Source organism: Choloepus didactylus, chromosome 21 (assembly GCF_015220235.1).
Source record: "Choloepus didactylus isolate mChoDid1 chromosome 21, mChoDid1.pri, whole genome shotgun sequence".
Lineage (NCBI taxonomy): Eukaryota > Metazoa > Chordata > Mammalia > Pilosa > Megalonychidae > Choloepus > Choloepus didactylus.
The window spans coordinates 29,537,405-29,558,895 of record NC_051327.1 but is presented as its reverse complement, the minus strand read 5'-3'; the positions used below and the strand labels follow the sequence as shown (position 1 = coordinate 29,558,895).

General features: G+C 54.1%; 1 protein-coding gene across 6 annotated transcripts in view; it reads right to left on the bottom strand.

Annotated features, from left to right (window-relative positions):
* Positions 1 to 21,491, bottom strand: part of FLYWCH1 (FLYWCH-type zinc finger 1) — a 74,051-nt gene that overhangs the window by 3,524 nt on the left and 49,036 nt on the right. For 2 of the 6 annotated variants that reach the window (XM_037813652.1, XM_037813651.1), the window contains exons 3-10: positions 13,411 to 13,519; positions 12,459 to 12,853; positions 10,683 to 11,105; positions 9,190 to 9,654; positions 8,813 to 9,076; positions 5,627 to 5,890; positions 4,568 to 4,840; positions 3,568 to 3,640 (exon numbers count right to left, since the gene is read on the bottom strand). In XM_037813652.1, the coding sequence (XP_037669580.1) occupies positions 3,568 to 3,640; positions 4,568 to 4,840; positions 5,627 to 5,890; positions 8,813 to 9,076; positions 9,190 to 9,654; positions 10,683 to 11,105; positions 12,459 to 12,783 (2,087 nt within the window). In that variant the 5' untranslated portion in view covers positions 12,784 to 12,853; positions 13,411 to 13,519. Of the gene's footprint in view, positions 1 to 3,567; positions 3,641 to 4,567; positions 4,841 to 5,626; positions 5,891 to 8,812; positions 9,077 to 9,189; positions 9,655 to 10,682; positions 11,106 to 12,458; positions 12,854 to 13,410; positions 13,520 to 13,952; positions 15,705 to 21,491 lie in introns of those variants that run through there. The other 4 variants (XM_037813653.1, XM_037813655.1, XM_037813657.1 and 1 more) reach the window with 4 other exon arrangements.

Below are 21,491 nucleotides of genomic sequence, written 5' to 3'. Positions count from 1 at the left end.
GGAGCACTTTAAAAAGAGCCACACAGGCCCAGAGGTAGAGCAGCTGTGAGTGATATTTTGGAGAGCAACTGAGAGTAACATTTTGGAGAAGCTGCAGCTGAGAGACACATTCTGAGGATGGCTGTTGGAAGCTGACACTGACATTTTGGAGTATGCCATTTTGAAACACAACCTGGAAGCAAGTGGACGCCAGCCACATGCCTTCTGAGCTAACAGAGGTTTTTTGGATGCCAACAGCCTTTCTCCAGTGAAGGTACCCTATTGTTGATGTCTTACCTTGGACACTTTTTGGACTTAAGACTATAACTGTGTAACTGAATAAACCCCCTTTATAAAAGCCCCCTTTATAAAAACTGATATTTTGCTTAACAGTAGCATTAGCAAACTAGAACAGTCCCTTAGGATTTTCTATATATAAGACCATGTCACCTGCAAATAGAGACTGTTTTACTTCTTTCTGTCCAATATGGATGTCTTTTATTTCTTTTTCTTGTCTAATTGTCTTGGCTAGAATCTCCAGTACAACACTGAATAGAAGTGGCCAGAGTGGACATCCTTTTGTTATTCTTGATCTTAGGAAGAAAGTGTTTAGTCTTTCACCATTAAATATGACGACAGTTGTAGGTTTTCCATAGATGTTCTTTATCAGGTTGAAGAAGTTCTCTTCTATTTCTAGTTCACTGAGGGTTTTTACTGTGAAAGGTGTTGGATATTGTCAAATGCTTTTTCTGTGTCTACTGTGATGGTCCTATGGTTTTTGTTCTTTATTCTATTGATATGGTATGCTGGGGTCCCCAAGACTACCCCAGGTTCTGTGAACTTGTTAGAAGGACTCACAGGACTTACCATACATCATACTCGAGGCTAAGATGTATTAGAGTGAGAAGATTCCAAGCAAAACCAGCCAAGGGAAAAGGCACATGAGGTGACATTCAGAGGAAGCCAAGGGCAAACTTCCAGCAGAGTCATGCAGGATGTGCTTAATTTCTCCAACACATGTGAAGTCCCATCTACCAGGGAGGCTCACCAGGGCCAAGGACTCCAGGGATTCTCCTGGGGGTCAGTCATAGAGGCACAGAGAGCCTGGGTGCCTGAGGGATCACTACAGTGCCAACCTCTCAGAAGAAAAGCCAGTGGTCAGCAAAACCACAGTGTACGGATCAGGCTGAGTGAGCCACTCTCCGCTGAGTTCCAGGATGCCAGCCAAGAGCTGACCTTGCAAGCCATCCCAAGGACAGTATCTTAGGTCTGCTATGTCAAGTCTGCTCTGCACATTATTACATTAATTGATTTTAGGATGTTAAGCCAACCTTGTGTTCCTGGGATAAACCCCACTTGGTCATGGTGTACAATCCTTCTCTGTGTGTTGGAGGGGCAACACCTCTATAGAAATAATCCAGTGAAAGGTCTCACCCACAGTTAATTGAGTCACATCTCCATGGAAACACCAATAGGTTCTAACCTAATCAATACTAATACGTCTGCCTCCACAAGATTCAGTTGGCTGGTGGTCTCTTGAGGACGTCTGCACCTGTTTTCACAGGAGATACTGGTCCATGGTTTCCTTTTCTTGTGATGCCTTTGTCTGAATTTGTACCAGGGTATCAGGGTAATGCTGGCCTTCTAGAGTAAGTTGGGAATTGTTCCTTCCTCTTCTATTTTTTGGAGGAGTTTGTGAAGACTTGGCATTAATTCTTCTTTAAATGCTTGGTAGGATTCATTAGTGAAGCCATCAGGGTCTGAGCTTTTCTTTTTGGGAAGTTTTAAAATTACTAATTCAATCTCTATTTATTATAGGTCTATTTAGATATTCTTTCTTCTTGAGTCAGTTTCAGTAGTTTGTGTCTTTGTAGGCATTTTCCCATTTAATTTATTTACTTTGTTGGCAAATGGTTGTTCATAGTATTCCTTTATAATTCTTATTCCCGTGAGGTAGGTAGTGGTGTCCTGTTTTCATTCCTGACTTTAATACCTTGAGTCTCCTCTATGTTTTCTTGGTCAGGCTAGCTAAAGTTTGGCCAATTTTGTTGATCTTTTTGAAGAACAACTTTTGGTTTTGTTGATTTTCTCCATTATTCTTCTGGTCTCTATTTCATTAATTTTTTTTCTTTTTTGCATTCCAATAAAACTTCATTTACAAAAACAGGTGGTGGGTGGATCTGGTCCCCAGGCCCTAGTTGGGACCCCTTATTGGTGATCACCCATCCTGTAAGAGGTTCCTTAAAACGTGCTGGGCAGGCCAAGGGAACACAGTGGTTTCTTGGATTAACATTCACACAAACAGTACACTTCTGCCTCTGATATGAATCACGATTTAAGGTTTAATTAAATGGACACACAAATATTTTTCCAAGTGCTATTCAAACATATGTTATCATCATTATTTTCTCTTCTCTCAGGTTCTTCAAAAATGGTGCCAATATTCGTTTGTTCTGGTGAGGTTTTCAGTGACGAGTGAGACGAAGTGAGGTAGGTAGTTTATGGGGAGGAGAGGATTACTTTTCCTACTGAAGTGGTTCATGGGTCCCCAGTGAACCTCTGTTCCCCAATGAACCTCTGTTCGTTGGCAAGCTGTCCAAAAGAAACGTGACACATTATCCAATGGGTTCAGGTGATGTAAGACCTCGGATCTTCTGTCCAGCACATAATTCTGAATTTCAGCTGAACCAATGCAAGTTCCCATTTCTGGAGGGCAGCAAAGATTTCACAATTGTTACAAAGAAGATTGTGCCAGCTGCAGGGTGGAATGGGGTGAATGGTGGGTTGATACGACACTAACTTCTGCTCTAATCTTTATTATTTCCTTCCTTCTGTCTGCTTTAGGTTTAGTTTGCTCTTCTTTTACTAGCGTCTTAAGGCAGAAGTTGAAATTATTGATTTGAGATCTTTTCTTAAATATAAATGTTTACAGTTAATAGATTTCTATCTACACACTGCTTTTGCTACAGCGCATGCTTTCGTATGTTCTATCTTCATTTTCATTCATTTCAAAGTATTTTCTCATTTCCCTTGGGACTTCTTCTTTGACCCACTGGTTATTTAGGAATGTGTTTAATTTCCACAAAGTTGTAAATTTCTGTTACTGATTTCTAATTTTATCCCATTGTAGTCAGAGAACACACTCTGTGTGATTTCAGTCCTTTTACATTATGGGGCTTGTTTTATGGCCTGGCACACGGTCTGCCCTGGAGGAGGTTCCATGTGTGCCTGGGGAAAGCTTCTGCTCTTACGGACGGCTTCCTTCTTGCTCTGTTGTCTCCCAGATAACTCACACTGGGGGAAGCTAGCTGCCTGGTCCCGAAGACACCCAAGCGTCCTAACGAGAGGTCCGTATGGTAAGGTACCGCGGCCTCCGGCCCAGAGCTGTGGAGGTGAGGGCACCGTCTTGGAAGTGGAGCCCCCGCCCCAGTCAAGCCTTCAGACTGTGCAGTCTCTCGGGAGCCCTGAGCAGCACCCAGCACCCCAAAGTCTCCACCCATAGAAACTGTGAGATGCAGTAAACATTTGCGTTTTAAGGCACTGAGTTTTGGGGTAAGTTGAGACACAGTAGATAAGTAATACAATTACCCATACATCTGCTGGCTTTCGGGAGCACAAGTCTTGAAGCACGGTTGAACTTTAGGTAGAAGTTTTGTCTTTTCTGAGAAAAAAAAAATGGAAATCATGGATTAACACTTCTTTTCTTGTTGAAACTGACAGAACCAACGACACACACCTCACCATTGATGACCTCAGGGCTTTGAGGATAAAGGAAACCAGGCGAAGGACTCTGATTTGGGGAGTCATTGGGGATTCTGGTTTTCTAACACCCAGAACGGCCTGTGCCTGGTAACATAAGCTACTTGAGGCCCATAAGAGTCAGTCTTCTGCCCTTGTCATCGAAAGGACTGGGAACCAGCTGGATATTGGAGATGGCACGCCCATCGCAGTGTCAAAGGCAAACCACAGCTCCCACTGCTTAAGCCCAATAGTGGCTTTCTCCTGAAATCTCCTTTTTCCTTTTTTAGCAGAAATCAAGTTTCTTTTGGCTGACTTATATACTTTAGATTCATTTCTATGTTTCTCAAGATAGCTATTAAGAAATAGCCATGTGATGTGAATTCTTACAATGCTTTGTAAAAGCTGATTTAATATTCTGTTTAAGTGAAGAAAACCCATGTTCAACTCTAGAAAATTAATAACTTACACAACTGTGTGTGCCTGTGTGTCTGCACACGTGTTTGTGTATGTGTGCGCGCGCACACACACACACACACACACACACACACACACACACTAGCATCCGCTTCTGGGGCAATCTATATTTTTCATAAGATTGTCAAAGGAGAATACGGTCTGTAAAAAAGTTAGTAACTCTTATCATAAAAGAAAGATGAGAAAAGGGTAGCTAAAGGTTGGGACAGATTATGTGCATTTTCTGGATAAGACGGAGCCAATAGAGAGAAGCTGAAGATTCTAGAATGAGTGCTGGGCCAGGCCATGAAGCTCTCAGAGTGCGCCTGACCACAGAGGCCCCTGTCCCCAGGGTCCTCTCCTACCCCCAGCCCCTGCCACCGCCCCTCTGCACCTGGTCCCTCCTGCTGGGCTGGGCCGGGGCGCCGCTCGCGCTGCCTCAGGGCCTCCAGGCCCGCCAGGTCGGGGGGGTGGCAGTGCCCCCGCATCACCATCACCCGCTGGCCCTGGGAGATGGCCCTGCTGCGGCAGCCCAGCCGGGCCTGGTCCCGGCACATCCAGTACACCTTCTCCCCGGCCGCCTTCTCCTTCCTGTAGAGGAACGAGTCGTACACCAGGAACCTGCCCCCCAGGGACGTCCTCAGGAACTCTAGAGGCCGGAGGGGGCCTGCCGAGAAAGTGACAGTCAGTGGGTATCTGGAGCCCAGGAAAATGCCACCCCCAAGAGGATCCACTCTGCTGTCTGCCCTGCTGGGCCCAGGGTGTGGACACTCCTGCCTGCCAGCCCCTCAGAGGCAGGCCGGCCATCCCCTGCCTGCGGGCTCCTCTGCTCCCTGCCAAGGCCTCTCTGCCCCGACCCTGGCTGCCACCCTGGATTGGGGGGACCCCAGCGAGGATGGCTGGGTCCCCATGGGAGGCCCGGCTGGGGCTGGCTCCCTGCCCACCCACCCTCAGCCAGCTGGCAGCCACCTGACTCTCTCTCTGGAGACTTTTACAAACCTGGACTGAAGGGTTGGGGCAGCCACACTGAACCATGGAAAGGGGAAGCTGCTGGTCCAGGTGGGGTCGGGGAAGAGAGAGAAGACAGGCAGACAGACACCAGAGAGCCCAGAGAGGGGGAGACCAAGTGGGGCTGGCTGCTTATCCAGACACCCCCCAAACACGGGGCCCAGCACTTCCTGCAGCTGCCCAAGTGCCACCCTGGCTCCCACCCCTTCCACAGTGGCTGAGAGCTTCTCCCGCTGACAGCCTGTCCCAGACACCCCAACCCCTGCCCTCAGCCTCAAGCCAAGTGGACAGATGGACATGGCATCATTGGACTCCACTGGACCTGAGCCACCGCGGGGGTGGGGGTCGTTCTGGAAAGTGGTCTCTGGGCTGGGGGCTGGGGTGCGGGCCCCAGGGGCTGCTGGACAGCAGGGAGGCCAGGCCCTGCCTTCCCCGCTCCCCGCACCTGGGCCTTCCCACTGGGCTGGGCCGGGGAGCCGCTCACGCTGCCTCAGGGCCTCCAGGCCGCCCAGGTCGGGGGGGTGGCAGTGTCGTCGCATCACCATCACCCGCTGGCCCTGGGTGATGGCCCGGCTGCGGCAGCCCATGCGGGCCTGGTCCCGGCATGTCCAGTACACCTTCTCCCCGGCCGCCTTCTCCCGCCGGTACAGGAACGAGTCGTACACCAGGAAGCTGCCGCCCAGGGGTGTCCTCAGGAACTCGGGGCCTCCTGCGGGGAAGCCAGAGCCGGGCTGGAGACCCGGGAGCTCATCTGGGAGCAGAGTGGGGTGGGGTCCAGGGCAGGTGGAGGTGAGATGTGGGCCGAGGGCTGCGGGGAGCAGGCAGGAAGGTGGGGCTGTCTTGGGGAGCTGGGGGTGGGGGGCTGGCAGTGACTGTGCCCATCTACTCCAAGGGCTCCCTCCCGTCCCTCCGGGGGACCCCACAGGTGGCCGGGACAGCCTGGGGAGTGGCCGGCACATCCAGACAGCAGCAGTGGCCCTGGGAGGGGAGGGACAGTCGTCCCCAGAGGAACTAGAAAAAAGCAGGGGAAACCGGGGAGGAGGGGTGCAGAGGGGTGGGGCCCAGGAGGTGGGACGACACCTGCAGCGCGGCAGCCAGGGGCACCCCACCCGAGGTCGGACAAAGGGGAGCAAGCTGCGCGAACAGTGGAGTTCCCTGCTTCCTCCCACGCCTACTAGAATGTCAGCCAAGGGGTCAAAGGGCACACGTGACAGCCGGGGTGGGGTGGGGGGTGGCAGGAGACCAGAGACACCCGGGGATTTAGAGCCTGCAGGGGAGGCTGTGCCACAGCAAGTCGAACCCAGCTACCAGGCCTGGGGGGCTCCGAGGTGGGGTCCTCTGAAGAGGGGTCCAGAGCAGGCCCCACAGGGGAGGCGGGGTGAGGGCTGGCAGGAAGAGAAGGTGGTGGAGCCGCAGGTGCCCACCCCTCGGGCCGGGGGGGGGGTGTGAGACCCGAGTGGGGGCTCCTCGCCCCTTTTCCTGCCAAGTCCCAGAATGCTGGCAGCCAGACTTATCCACCGGACAGGGGGGTCTTCCTGGGGACATGCACCAGCCCAGGGAGACCCGCGGACGCAGACCTGGCATCCCATCCTGGGAGCATGGCTCCCTGCGCATCGCCTGCGGTCAGCCCCCGTGGGCAGCCGCGCCCAGCTGGCCAGGGCCTCACCTCGCATGTGAGCGGCCAGCCCAGGGTCAGCAGACATTTGAGAAGAGCGCTGGCCTGAGACTGAGGCCAGAGCGAGCAAACGGAGAAAAGGCGTGGGGGAGGCCGAGGCCACGGCTGGAGGACACTGGAAGGCAGGCAGAGGACACTCAACATGAGGGCAGAAGTAATGCTGCCCAGAAGGGCCGGGCGCGGGCCGGGGCTCCTGGGCAGGACCATGCAAGGCGGCAGCCAGCAGAGCTGACTCAGGAAAAGGTGAAAGAAAGAGAAAAAAAGGGAGAAGAGAATTACCGAGAACCCAAATCCTCCCTGGGCTGAAGGACAGGGCTTTGGGCCTGCAAAGGCCCTGGGGGTGCCACAGGGCCAGGTGCGCCCAGGCTGGAGGGACCCTAAGCCAGCAGGGTGAGCCCGGTCTCAGGGTGGGCCCAGGGGTCAGGAGGCTGCAAAGCCGATCAAGAACAGGACCTGATGACGTGGCAGAATGATTTCTCACCCGAGCTCCCTGCACAGCCACTGCTCCGTCAAGTGCAGGGGAAGAGAGAATAAAGACGTTTTCAGCTATGCAAGGTCTCAAAAGGGTCACCCCCTAGGGACTCCGCCTCAGGAAGTGACCAGAGGGAGAACTTCGCCAAACAAGGAAGTAAACCAAGGAGAGGGGTGTGGGGTCCAGCCAAGGGGACCCAGGATGACAGAAGGGCAGCCCTGCTGGGCCCTGGGCCCAGTCCAGACCAGCACGGGCTGGGGACTCCCGGAGCGACGTACAGCCAGGACCTGTTCAATGACCTGGCTGCGGTGACGGTGACGAAGAAGCAAAGTTTAATGGCTGAGGATGGATTCGCAATGGGTGTGCAGAAAACGAGGCAAACGAGTAAAGCAGCTGTTGAGCTGCAGAGGAAGCAAAAAGCCGAGGGAGGAAGTGGAGTCTGGGCTCCCAGCCCGGCCGTGAACCGCTGCGGATAAGATGAAAACCAAGAAAATGGGCAATGACCAGAGTGAGAGGACGGGGAAGTGGATAAGAACTAAATCCTTATTTTCTCTTGTTTTAGATCAACAGTGATGAGAAAATTGGAAAACTGGTGATAACAGTACAAACCCGATCTAAGAAATGAGCAACAACCCAGAACCAAGGGAAAGAGCTCAACGTGGTGATTCAGAGCGGGGACCCTGCACTGCCTCCAGCTACAAAAAAACAAAATGAAAATGGAATACAGAGTCAGAGGATGAAAAGAACAGGCTTCAGGTGGAGGAAAGGCGGCACCTAACAGGCCCTGAAGGCGACTTGTGTGACTCAGAAACCGCAGGTTTGGGAATCAAACCTGTCGAGAGGCAAGTGGCCGTGGCAGGAATGGAGACGTGGGTGAGTTCAGACGCAGGCGGGACAGGAGCTTCTACGTTATCCGAGTGTGAGGGTCGGAGCACCGAGGCCACCTGGGGGCTGACCAGGCAGAGGAGTAAGCTGGGGAGACGACGGAACCACGGAGCCGAGGCCTGGGTCTGGGTCCCTGCAGGACGGGCGACTACAGGCTCTAGAACAGCTGGAGGAGGGGAGAAGCGGGGGACAGGAAAGAGCCCCTCCACCGGCCTTTAACCACCTAAACTGTGGGCCACGCTTGGTACTGGAAACCGTAAAAGCCAGAAGCCCACCTTCTTGCACAATTAACTTCCCCTGTGAATGCGACAGATTCTTAAAAACAAAAAAAGGAGGAGAAGGAGGAGGAGGGAGGTGGAGAAAAGAGGGCATGTGGGTTTATCACAGGCTGCTGGGCTTTCAGGGACGTCGGGCCTGAGCGGGAGGGAGGACACCACCCGCAGGAGAGCAGCGTCCCTGGGCACAGGAGTGAGATGAGAGGGCTCTCGCTCCTTCCAGAAGGTTCTGGTGAGGAAAGGGGGACTGTGGTCCTGAGAAGGCTGTCTGGGTGTCCTGCCTGTCCCGAGGCCCCGCTGAGGGCCCCCCACCACCCCCAGTACCTGGGCTCCCCCGCTGGGCCAGGCCGGGGCGCCGCTCGCGCTGCCTCAGGGCCTCCAGGCCGCCCAGGTCGGGCGGGTGGCAGTGCCCCCGCATCACGGTCACCCGCTGGCCCTGGGTGATGGCCCGGCTGCGGCAGCCCATGCGGGCCTGGTCCCGGCACGTCCAGTACACCTTCTCCCCAGCCGCCTTCTCCCGCCGGTACAGGAACGAGTCGTACACCAGGAAGCTGCCGCCCAGGGGCGTCCTCAGGAACTCGGGGCCTCCTGCGGGGAAGCCAGAGCCGGGCTGGAGACCCGGGAGGTGGGCACGCTGGCCGCAAGTGCCACCCGCTGCCATGGCTGGGAAGGTCAGTGAAGTCCAGAGGACAAAGGCTCACCCCCATCCGGGTCTGGGTCGGGGTCTGGCTCCTCCTCCTCCTCCTTGGCGGGGGCTCCCTGCAGGGCCTGGGGCTGCTCTTTGACCTTGGCTCGCTTCCTGGGTCTGGGCCTGGTGAGGGTCAGGGGCCCGGGGCCCCTGCAGGGGAGCAGACTGTCCACGCCCCGCGGCAGCTGGTCCAAGCGCACTGGGCCGCCCGGCCGGGCCTGCAGTGTCCCCGTGGCCTTCTCCTGCTGCCGCCGGACCTGCAGGCCCTCGACGTCGGGCCGGTGGCTGTGCCCCCGCATCACGGTGACCCGCTGGCCCTGGGTGACGGCCCGGCTGCGGCAGCTGTGCAGCACGTGGTCCCGGCACGTCCAGTAGACCTTGTCCCCCACGGCCTTCTCCCGCTTGTACAGGAACGACTCGTGTACCAGGAAGCTGCCGCCGTAGCACGTCCTCAGGTACTCCAGGGGCCGGGCCCCCCCTGCGGAGGGAAGGGGTGCTGGGAGGGTTGTCATCGGCGTGGGGGCGGGGAGGGCACACTCCCTGGAGACCACACCCAGGTGGTGATAAAGGGGAGGCCACGGGGTTTTCTCCCCCACAGCGGCCATCTGCTGCGGCTCCCTGACTGGCAGGCGCGGGGGCCCCAGGCGAGTTCCCGCTGAGTTCCCAGCGACCCAGAGAGGAGCGGCCGGTGTCCTCCCCACCCTCAGGTACACAGACCCAGGCTCACCGGGCCGAACCCCAAGTTCAAGGCCACACTCCCACCCCCAGCGGGGCCCCACCCACAGCCTGCCCGCTTGGTCAGTCCTGGCCATGCGTTTTGGTTTTAGGGTTTGTTTTTAAAGGTCACCTATTTTCTGAGTAAGTAATGCACGCACATGGCATAATATTCAAACAGTGCCAAAAGATTCACAGGGAAAAGTAAGTCTCCCCAGGACCAGGCAGCCACTGCCTTGAGCCTTTTGGGGGGCAGCCCTTTGGGGGACAGCCCTGTCACACCAACAGCCATGAAGACTCTCCCTCACCATCTCCGCTGGGCTGCTGCGAGCCCTTCACAGGCCTTCCACGCGCCCTCCCCACAGTCCCCCGCCATCCCGCCATCCCCCGTCGCTGTCGGGAGGAAGCGCCTGCGATGGCAGCCAAGCACGTTTCCAGAGGCTTCGCGGCTGCTATGAGGTGTGGCCGGGATTCGAATCTGGGGCCCAAAACCCAAGATTCTTCCACTAGGCTGTCCTCCCCAAACTTCAGCAACTCCCAGAATAAGATCTATGGGCCGCACACCACAGCTTTCTGAACCAGAAAACTTCAAAAGGACCTGGGATGCCTGGGCTTTCCAGAGTCTTCCAGAGGCTTCTGGGGCCTTCCAGAGCAGTGGATCTATCCCAGGGACTTAGCAGTTACTGGGATGTGTTCATATTTTTAAAAGTCCTTCTGACCTTGAAAACATTTTATAAAGGACGTGGGCCCCGGTTCCCAGCTCCCGGGGAGGTGGGCTGCAGGGGTGCTCACCTAGCCCCAGCGTCGGGCGTTTCTTGGGGGGCAGGCTCAACAGTGACAAGGCCCGGGGCCCTTTGTCTGGGGCGGCTGGCTTGCTCAGTCCCAGCCCAGGGGTGGGCTCCTCGGGCCCCAGACTCTTGGGCGGCTCCTCGGCAGGGCCCTGACCTCCGGGGCTCTCTGGGTGGCTGGGGGGCTTCTGCCTCTGGCGCCAGGCCTCCAGGCCCTCCTCGTCAGGCGGGTGGCAGTGGCCCCGCATGGCCGTGGCCCGCGCGCCCCGGGTGATGGCCCGGCCGCGGCAGCCCAGCTCCACGTGCTCGCGGCACTTCCAGTAGACCTTGTCCCCCACCGCCTTCTCCTGCTTGTACAGGAACGACTCGTGCACCAGCAGGCGGCCCCCGAACGGGGTCCTCAGGAACTCCAGGGGCTGGGCGGCTGCTGGGGGCAAGGGGAGGCTGTCAGCTGAGCCGAGCGGGACGTGAGGAGGTGGGCGCGGTGCCCCCCATGCACTCCCAGAACCCCAACCTAAAGGACACCCACAGAGCCCCGGGTTGCGGGCTGGCTGCCGCTGTGGGGGGCGGGCACTGAGGACCTGAGGGGCCTCGGCACCAGGGGCTGCTGTACCCCAGGGTTGATGCCCCTCACTCCAGCCTGGGAGACGGCCCTGATCAGAGCAGGGACAGGGTGGTCAAGGCTACCCTGCTAGAAAAGGGGGTGCACGGAGTCTGGCCCTAGACCTTAACACTGTTACTCTTCTGCTCCCCCAAACCAAGGTTCAAGAAATAGGCCAATCTCAAAGAGTTAGTCTTAGAGTTACCATGTGACTTTGGGTTCTGCTCTGGGTCACCCCAAAGAACTGAAAACAGGGCCTCACACAGATCCCTGCACAGCAACGTCCATAGCAGCATTATTCACAATAACCAAAGGGGGAGCAACCCAGGTGCCCACCACAGGGGAGAAGGGAAACAGCGGAGTATGACTCAGTCGTGAAACGGAAGGTTCTGGGATGTGCGACAGATGGATGAACCCTGAGAGAATCAAGTCGAGTGAAATGAAACACAAAGGGATGATCACCGTCTGGTTTCACTTCTTGGAAATGTCTAGAAGAGGTAAATTCAGAGTCCGAAAGTAGGTGAGAGGTTGCCAGGGGCTGGGGGCAGGGTTGCTGCCGCAGGGACGGACCGTCTTGGAAATAGACGGGTGGTTATTGCACAGCACTGAGTCTAATTAACGTCACTGAATTGTCAACTTAAAAATGGTTAAAAAATGGGAAATGTTATGATTTCACCACAGTGAAAAGAGAAGAAAGCCACTGCCAACCGTGAGCAGAGACCACCAAGGAGCTCCCTCCCCCTGGGCACCTCAGTGGTGGCAGTGGGTGCTGGTGCTAGCCGACCACTCACCGTGGCCAGGCACTGTGCCCGAGCCTCACTGGTGGCCACAGTCAGCCACAAGCACCCTTGAGGGAGGTCTGGTGACCACCCCGATATGGAATGGGGAAAGCGCCAGTCCAGGGTAGAGCTGGGTTTTAGCCATGGTGGCTCTTGGGCCCAAGCCCGGCCCTCGGGCAAGGCTGCTGCCCCGGACTCAGGCCCTGCGGAGGCCACCTGATGGGGAAGGGGCAGAGTTGGGCTTCCAGCCCCTCTCCAAGGTGCCCGAGTCTGGGCCCCTGACCCCCCGCCTCCCCCCCGGGGTCCCCGAGGAGCAGCGAGGCAGAGTGGGGAGTCGATGGGATGGAGGGGGCACACTGCGGTGGCAGCTCCACATCTCACGTGTGTCCTGGGGCCTCACCTGGGTCCAGCTTGCCGCGCTTGGGCTCAGGGGCCTGGGGGCCGGGCTGCACTGCCTCCTGCTCCTCGGCTGGCAGGACCTCCTGGAGGGGGCTGGCCAGGGGGCCGGGGCCGGACATCTCCAGGGAGATGACGCAATGCATCCCCGGGCCCTCAGGGCCCAGCCCATGCCCGCTCTGGTCGGAGGCCGTGAGCAGCACGAGCTTGGAGAAGTCCTTGGGCTTCCTGGGGGCTGCAGGGACCACGTCGGTGCCGGGCTCCGGGGCGGGCTCCTGGCCAGCCTTGGCGCTCTCGCCCTCCTGCTCACCGGGCTCAGGCAGGGGCATGCTGGGGGCTCAGCCTGGCCCACAGCCTCCACCTTCTCCCTGGCAAGGAACCCGGGGTCCAGGGGTCTTCCTGGGGGGGAGGCAACATCCCAGTGAGGGGGGAGCACCCACCTGGGGCTCCGGAGCAGCCGGGAAAGGAGGGCCGGGCGCAGACAGCCGGGGTGGCTGTGTTGGCCTCGCGCCTCCTCCTTGGCAGCCCGGGCACTGTCCCAGCCCCCCAAGCCTCCCCGTCCCCACCTGCACAATCTGCAAAGTCACCGCCTGCCTCCAGGGCTGGGGGGTGCCAAAGCAGCAACCCCGAGTTGTCAGCGTCCAGGACCTGCGTGTGCCCAGCCAGGGGCTCTGGTCACCTTTTCCCACTTAACCCTCCAGCCCCCAAGTTATGAAGGCAGCTCATTGGCACAGACCCTGTGTACAGATGGGGACACTGCAGCATGTTGGGGGACCAACAGCCATGGAGCTGCCTGTTGGGGATCCCATCCAGGGCAGACCCAGCGGGCCCCACCCACGCGGTACCTGGGGGTACCTCGTCCCTAAGACGGCAGCTGGTATTACTGGGAGCCCAGCACTGGAGCCCTGAGCTCAGCCCCGCCCTTGGGGGATGCGGGGGCCCACGGCGGTAGCTACCTGTGCAGAGCCGGAGCCGGAGCCGGTGCTGGGCGGCCTGCCTGGGCGGTCAGGTCTGCGGCGGCCTCTGGAGAATCCTGCGGTCACCGAGGGCTCCGGGGCTCCCAACCTGGGGAAGCAGAAGGGACGGATCGCAGGGTGACAGTGGCTAGGCCGGGTTGGCCTGGAAAGGGGGCCCCGGGGTGCTGCAGCCTCTGCTCTTTTGGAGAACTGGGTGGTGGGCGGATGGGGGTCTTTCCCACCTTTTGGTAGGAGCCCAGAACAAGGCCGCAGCCTCCCGGCATTTCCACTTCCTCCCTTGTGAACCGCCAACTCCATGCCTAATTCTGGGGTTCCAAATCCCACTGGCCCCACATCTGCTCCGAGGTTCCCTGCGCCGGGGCCGAGTCAGCTCTCCAACCGCCCGGTGGTCCCAAGAGCGCTCCGGGGTCCCGGCGGGGTCCCCCGCGCTCCCGCCGACAGCCAGGGGCGCAGCCACGGCCGAGGGCGCAGAGGGGCGCCGCGTCCCCAGCAGCCTCCGCCCCCCGCTCCTCGCCACACACCTGCGCAGCCCCGGGCAGCAGGAAGCCCCCGCGCCCCCTCGCCGAGCGGGTGCCTGGGGTCGGGACTCCAAAAAAATCTTCCTGCTGACACGGACTCGGGGGTCCCGGGCCGGCCGGCCTGCCCTCCCGCTCCTCCCGACTGGTCCTCCCCGGCCTCCCATCGCGCCCCACGGGGCAACGCCGGGCCGGTGACCTGGGGGGGACTCGGGGACCCGCCGTGCTCCAGGCTCCCGTGGGGCCTCCGGGGCAGAAAAGCCCCGCCCACCCGGACGCACCACTCCCGGCGCTGATTGGCCCTGGCGGACGTCCGTCCGTCGGCAGCCCGCCCCCCCGGCTCCGAACCTCCTCGGCCGCAGAATGAATGAACCAGGCGGGTTCCCAGGCCGCGCGCCCCCGCGGCGCCCCGCACGGCCCCGGCCGCAGAGTCCCCGCGCGTGTCCCGCCGTCTCGACTGCGGAAAGTCCTGGCGGGTTCCGCCGTCGCTCTCCTGGGGGGCAGCGGGGCCAGGCCACGCGCAGGGGCCAAGGCACTGCCAGACGCCGAGCGAGACCGCCTCGTGCCCTCCGGGAAGGAGCCTGGAAACCCGCAGAGGCGCTGCCCAGCCTCTCCACCGACCCCGACAGCTAACACCCGCTGTCCTAAGTTAAAAGGCAGTAACGGCAGGGGGCACCTGTTACACAGCAATAGGTAACCGACACACGCAGACAAGGTCAAGGTAACGGGCCGGGCGGCAGTGGGGATCTGCTCCCGGGTGCATCGTTTGTGTTCCGGGTGATGGGAAAGTTTTGGCAACGAATGGATGGTGCTGATGGCAGCAGAGCGTCTGAGTGTAATAAATACCTGGGTAACTGGACTGGGTATGTGAAAGTCGTTAAAATAGATAGTTATACACAAATTACCACAATAAAAATTTTAAAAATAAAATAGATAACTGATATACTAGGCAAGTGACTGAACCTAGTGGATTTCAGCTTTTGATAGATGCACAAATATAACAGTTGTGAAATACCAGACATAAAAGTGCTTCTGAACTGCAGGGTGCCGAGCCACCCACGGGCGAGAGATTCAGATGCTCACATTTAAAAGAACTGTAACCTAACGAGGGGAACAAAAAATTAAATTTGCAGGACAGCAGTTGAGAAGTAAGGGTTTAGACCCACCTGTAACAGGCTACACAGTAAGGCCCCACTTACCTAGCATCATCAGGGAATGAGGCTGTCCGTTAATTTCTGATTAATGAAAGTTATTCCTTTGTTTCTGTTTGCCAAGTCTGGCACCCTGCAGCCTGGCTTGCCGCCCTCAGCTGCCCACGTTCTCCTTCCCCACGAGGGTTGCCAGTTCGGGATGTCCTCTGGGCCCCACCTCTGCCCCTTCCGGAATAAACACTGCCCGCATGTTCCCTAGTCCTTAGTCACGAGGGGACAGTCAGCTTGGGATGCCCCCATGCAGACAGCCCGGCACTGGGTGCCAGGCCTGGTACAGCCCCATGGGTAGGAGAGCTCTGAGCTCAGGGGATCACACACACACACGCACCAGCCCTGAGCTCAGGGAATCACACACATGTGTGCACCAGCCCCGCGCTCAGAGAATCACACACGCGTGTGCACCAGCCCCGAGCTCAGGGAATCACACATGTGCATGCACCAGCCCTGAGTTCAGGGAATCACACACATGTGTGCACCAGCCCTGAGCTCAGGGAATCACACACGCGTGTGCACCAGCCCCGAGCTCAGGGAATCACACATGTGCATGCACCAGCCCCGAGCTCAGGGAATCACACATGTGCATGCACCAGCCCTGAGTTCAGGGAATCACACACATGTGTGCACCAGCCCTGAGCTCAGGGAATCACACATGCGTGTACACCAGCCCTGAGCTCAGGTAAGCCCATGCACAGGCCAGAAACCACTCAGCCCTGCAAGGACCGTGCTGGACCCCAACAGACACTCTCATGCCGCTGCCCAGGCCCACGGCCACCAATAGAAATGTTGTCTGTCACCCTAACAATTCACACACAAGAGTGAATGCGACAGCTGAGCTCATTTGTTAGTACGATTGGTAACTTTCCTGAGTGCAGGCAGGTAGAACTCAACCAGACAGGATGACAAGTCTAACCACGCGGAAACAGCACCCACAGTAAAACTCAACAAGTCACAGCAACCGCCCATTGCAGGTGTGTGTGTGTGGGGGCCTCAGAACATCAGGGGGTGAGGGTTGCCCAGAAACCAGAATCCTTCCCATTCGAACCCTTGCACGCGCTAAGTAGCCGGGCGGATCTACGAGCGTCTACGTGGATGTGACGTGTCCCCCGGCAGGGAATAGGCCGGCCAGTGACTAGCCACTGTGGGTGCTCGGACAAGGTCCTTGTGGGTCATGACGCTGTTCTCTTAGGTTTCATACGAGCTTCAAAGTCGACCACACTGTCAATTTAAAATTAAAAAAAACAACAACACCCACCTGTTTGTCCATCAATGGATGAAACAAAAAGCAAAAGGTGGTCTGCTCCCTGCAGTGGAATATTAGCTACAAAAAGGAAAGGCATCTGACCCCCGCTACAACTGGATGAACCCTGCCAGTATGCCGTGTGAGGAAACCACACACAAAAGGCCACACGTTTGCACTAAACGCCCAGAGCAGGCAAAGCCAGAGACACAAAAGTGGATGCAGGGGTGGAGGTGGGGATGGGAGCGACTGCTTCAGGTGATGAAAATGTTCTGGAATTAGACTTGGCAGTCACAAAACACTGTCAGTGTACTAAATTCCACTTAAGTGTACACTTTAACATGATTGGTTTTATGTTATGTGAATTTTACTTCAATTGTTTTTCAAAGCCCGTTTGTCCCACTGTATGGCTGCGTTTGTCCCACTGCTCACAGCAGCCTCTAGGGGCCGAGTCGTTCCGGGGACGTGGCGGGTGGGGGGGGGGTGGCTCCAGCCGGCGTCTCCGGCCACATACCCCTGCCCCGTCCCCCTCACTGGCACCAAGGCCGACGCCCAGTGCCCATGGGGCCTCCTGGGGCTTCCCAGGGTCCCCAGGTTTTCACCAGATGGTTCAGGGTCTCTCTAGAGCGTTGACTCCCAAATTAGAAAATAGTTAGCTGTTTTAAAACCAGTGACATCAATTGCCAAGAGATGGAAACAACCCAAATGTCCTTCAACAGATGAGTGGATAAATAAAATGTGGTATATACACACGATGGAATACTACGCGGCAGTAAGAAGGAACGATCTGGTGAAACATATGACAACATGGATGAACCTTGAAGACATAATGCTGAGCGAAATAAGCCAGGCACAAAAAGAGAAATATTATATGCTACCACTAATGTGAACTTTGAAAAATGTAAAACAAATGGTTTATAATGTAGAATGTAGGGGAACTAGCAGTAGAGAGCAATTAAGGAAGGGGGAACAATAATCCAGGAAGAACAATAAGCTATTTAACGTTCTGGGGATGCCCAGAAATGACTATGGTCTGTTAATTTCTGATGGTTGTAGTAGGAACAAGTTCACTGAAATGTTGCTATATTATGTAACTTTCTTGGGGTAAAGTAGGAACATGTTGGAAGTTAAGCAGTTATCTTAGGTTAGTTGTCTTTTTCTTACTCCCTTGCTATGGTCTCTTTGAAATGCTCTTTTATTGTATGTTTGTTTTCTTTTTAACTTTTTTTTCATACAGGTGATTTGAAAAAAGAAGGGAAAGTTAAAAAAAAAAAAAAAAAAAAAAAAAAGAAAAAAGACAAACAAGGGGAAAAAAAAAAAAAAAAAGATGTAGTGCCCCCTTGAGGAGCCTGTGGAGAATGCAGGGGTATTCGCCTACCCCACCTCCATGGTTGCTAACATGACCACAGACATAGGGGACTGGTGGTTTGATGGGTTGAGCCCTCTACCATAAGTTTTACCCTTGGGAAGACGGTTGCTGCAAAGGAGAGGCTAGGCCTCCCTGTATTTGTGCCTGAGAGTCTCCTCCTGAATGCCTCTTTGTTGCTCAGATGTGGCCCTCTCTCTCTGGCTAAGCCAACTTGAGGGGTGAAATCACTGCCCTCCCCCCTACGTGGGATCAGACACCCAGGGAAGTGAATCTCCCTGGCAACGTGGAATATGACTCCCAGGGAGGAATGTAGACCTGGCACCGTGGGACGGAGAACATCTTCTTGACCAAAAGGGGGATGTGAAAGGAAATGAAATAAGCTTCAGTGGCAGAGAGATTCCAAAAGGAGCCGAGAGGTCACTCTGGTGGGCACTCTTATGCACACTTTAGACAACCCTTTTTAGGTTCTAAAGAATTGGGGTAGCTGGTGGTGGATACCTGAGGCTATCAAACTACAACCCAGAGCCCATGAATCTCGAAGACAGTTGTATAAAAATGTAGCTTATGAGGGGTGACAATGGGATTGGGAAAGCCATAAGGACCAAACACCACTTTGTCTAGTTTATGGATGGATGTGTAGAAAAGTAGGGGAGGGGAACAGACAGACAAAGGTACCCAGTGTTCTTTTTTACTTCAATTGCTCTTTTTCACTCTAATTATTATTCTTGTTATTTTTGTGTGTGTGCTAATGAAGGTGTCAGGGATTGATTTAGGTGATGAATGTACAACTATGTAATGGTACTGTAAACAATCGAAAGTACAATTTGTTTTGTATGACTGCGTGGTATGTGAATATATCTCAATAAAATGATGATTTAAAAAAAAAAAAAAAATAAAACGATGTAATCTAAAAAAAAAAAAAAAATAAAAAATAAAACCAGTGACATAATATGTCTGCTCGATTTGTCACATACCAAATTTTAATACGGGAAATCACGGAGCTTATTTTCATGTGGCGTTTAGGATAATGTGCCTCTTGCAATGCCTGTGTGATTGAAGAGAATGCTGTGACCGCTAAGGCAAGCTGTTTTGAAAAAAAAAAGGCATCCGTGGCAGCTAGTACCCTGTGAATCTGGAGACCAAAGCCGAACACCAAAATATACAGAAAAGCGAGGCTGGGACGGATGGGTGAGGCGCTCTGCTCGGTGCCTGCACACAGCGGCCCTCGGTGGGTCAGTACCTCCCACTGGGCCTCCTCAGGGCCTGCAGGCTCAGTGTGCACCCAGCCGCCAGAACATGTCGCGGGAACACGCAGGGGAAAGCTTCGCCCTCCACCCCCTGCGCCACGCACAGGCCTGGCCCAGGGTTCCCAAGCGTGGGAGACCTCGTGCCAGGCGACCCCAGAACAAATGCAAACGGGCCCCGAAGCCCCCGGCCGTGCGTGGCACAAGGTGGCTCTGCAGACGGTTGGGATGTGTGGATGTGGGTGGACTGTTTTCTTTTAGATCATGAAACAAATGAGGAAACAAAATTTAAAACTCCTCAGAGGACACAAAAATAAGTTGAATTTCTACAGAGTAGCAATGAGCAAACCAAAAATGAAATTAATAAAATCATTCCATTTACAATAGCAACAACAACAAAAAATACTTAGGAATAGTTCTAACAAAGTAAATACAAAATGTACACTCTGAAAACTACAAAACATTGCTGGAAGAAATTAAAGACCTACATGAATGGAAAGCCATCCCATGTCCATGAACCAGAACACTCAATATTCCTCAAATTGATGTACAAATTCAGTGCAACCCCTATCAAAATCCCAGCAGACCTCTTTGCAGAAATTGACAAGCTGATTCTAAACCTCACATGGAAATTCAAGAGACCCTGAAGAGCCAAAACAGTCTGGAAATATAAAAAAAAGCAGGAGGACTCACACTTTCTGATTTCAAAATTTACTGCAAGAGACAGTAATCAAGAGAGTGTGGTGTAAGGATCAGTGGAATAGAATTGAGAGGCCAGAAACTAGCCTCACAGGTACGGCCGATTGATTTCCCACAATAGCACTGCATCCATTCCATGGAGAGAGAAGAGTCTCATCAACAAAACTGTATGTCCACAGGCAAAGGAATGGAGTTGAACCCCTAACTCACATCATGTATAAAAAATAACTCCCAATGTATCAAAGACCTAACTGTAAGAGCTAAAACCATAAAAATCTCAGAAGGAAACCTCAGGGTAACTCTTCATCATTTTGTGCTAGGCACTGGTTTCTTAGGCCACCAGAAGCAGAAACAACAAAAGAAACAATAGATAAACCGGACATCATCAAAATTTAAAACTTCAGGCCTTCAAATAACACCATCAAGAGAGTGAGAAGACAATTTACAGCATAGGAGAAACTATTTGCAAGTCACATATCTGAAAAGGAACTTATAACTACAATATATAAAGAACTCTTACAACTCAACAACAAAAAGACAACCAAAGTAATATTTTAAAATGGGCAAAGGACTTGAATAGACATTTCTCAAAGAATATACACAGATGGCCAATAGCACATGAAAAGATGCTCAATATCATTAGGCATTAGGGAAATCAAAGGCAAAATGCAAGAGGACTTCACACCCACTAGGATGACTAGAATAAAAAAGGCCCCAGGATAACAAGTATTGAGGATGTGGGGAAACTGGAACCCATGTACACTGCTGGTGGGAATGTAAAATGGGGCAGCTGCTGTGGAAAGCAGTGTGGTTTTTCTCCAAATGGCTAAGCACAGAGTTACCATATGACCCAGCAATTCCGCTCCTAGATATGTACCCAAGAGAGATGAAAATATGTCCACAAAAAATCTTGTAAACGAATGTTCACAGCAGCATTCTTCATAATAGCCTCAAAGTGGGAACAACTCAAATGCCCATCAACCGATGAATGGATAAACAAAACATGGTATATCCCTGCAGCAGAATATTATTTGGCAATAAAAACCAATGAAGTTCTGATACATGCTGCAATATTGATGAAACCTGAAGACATTCTGCTGAGTGAAGGAAGCCAGTCACAAAAAGCTGAATATCGCATAATTCCATTTATATGAAATGTCCAGAATAGTGGAATCCATCATGGCAAAAACCAGATTAGTGGTTGACTAGGGCTGGGAGGGTGGGGAGTCTGGGGGGTGGGGTGAGGTGGAGATGATGGCTAAGGGGACAGGGTTTCTTTACCAGGTAATGAAAATGTTCTAAAATTGCTTGTAGTGATCGTTGCACGACTGTAAATATACTAAAAACACTGAATTGTACACTTTAAGTGGGTGCACTGTATGGTATGCAAATTATATCTCAATAATTCTATTTTACAAAAAGTCTTTGTAGGTCTGACTCATAATCCAGGGGTCACTTGGATGAAAAACACTTTTCTTCACCTTTTCTACCAAACAGCAGAGGTTCCCACTCTGGTACTCAGTTTCCTGATCAAACAGAAGGGTGGCATGGATTATATATTGAGATATTTTGCAGCGTGCTAATATGATATTGTAAAGACCATATAGAGAAACCTTTAAAAATTGTTAAGAACAAAATATTACCAAATCAAGCACTCATAATCTGCCACCCAATGCACAACTATTTTCATCTTTGCATTAGTGCCTTTAACAGGCCGGTTATTTTCTGTCATACACATTTTGTGTTCTCACATGTTGCTTTCCTCCCCTCTAGAGGGGGAGGCGC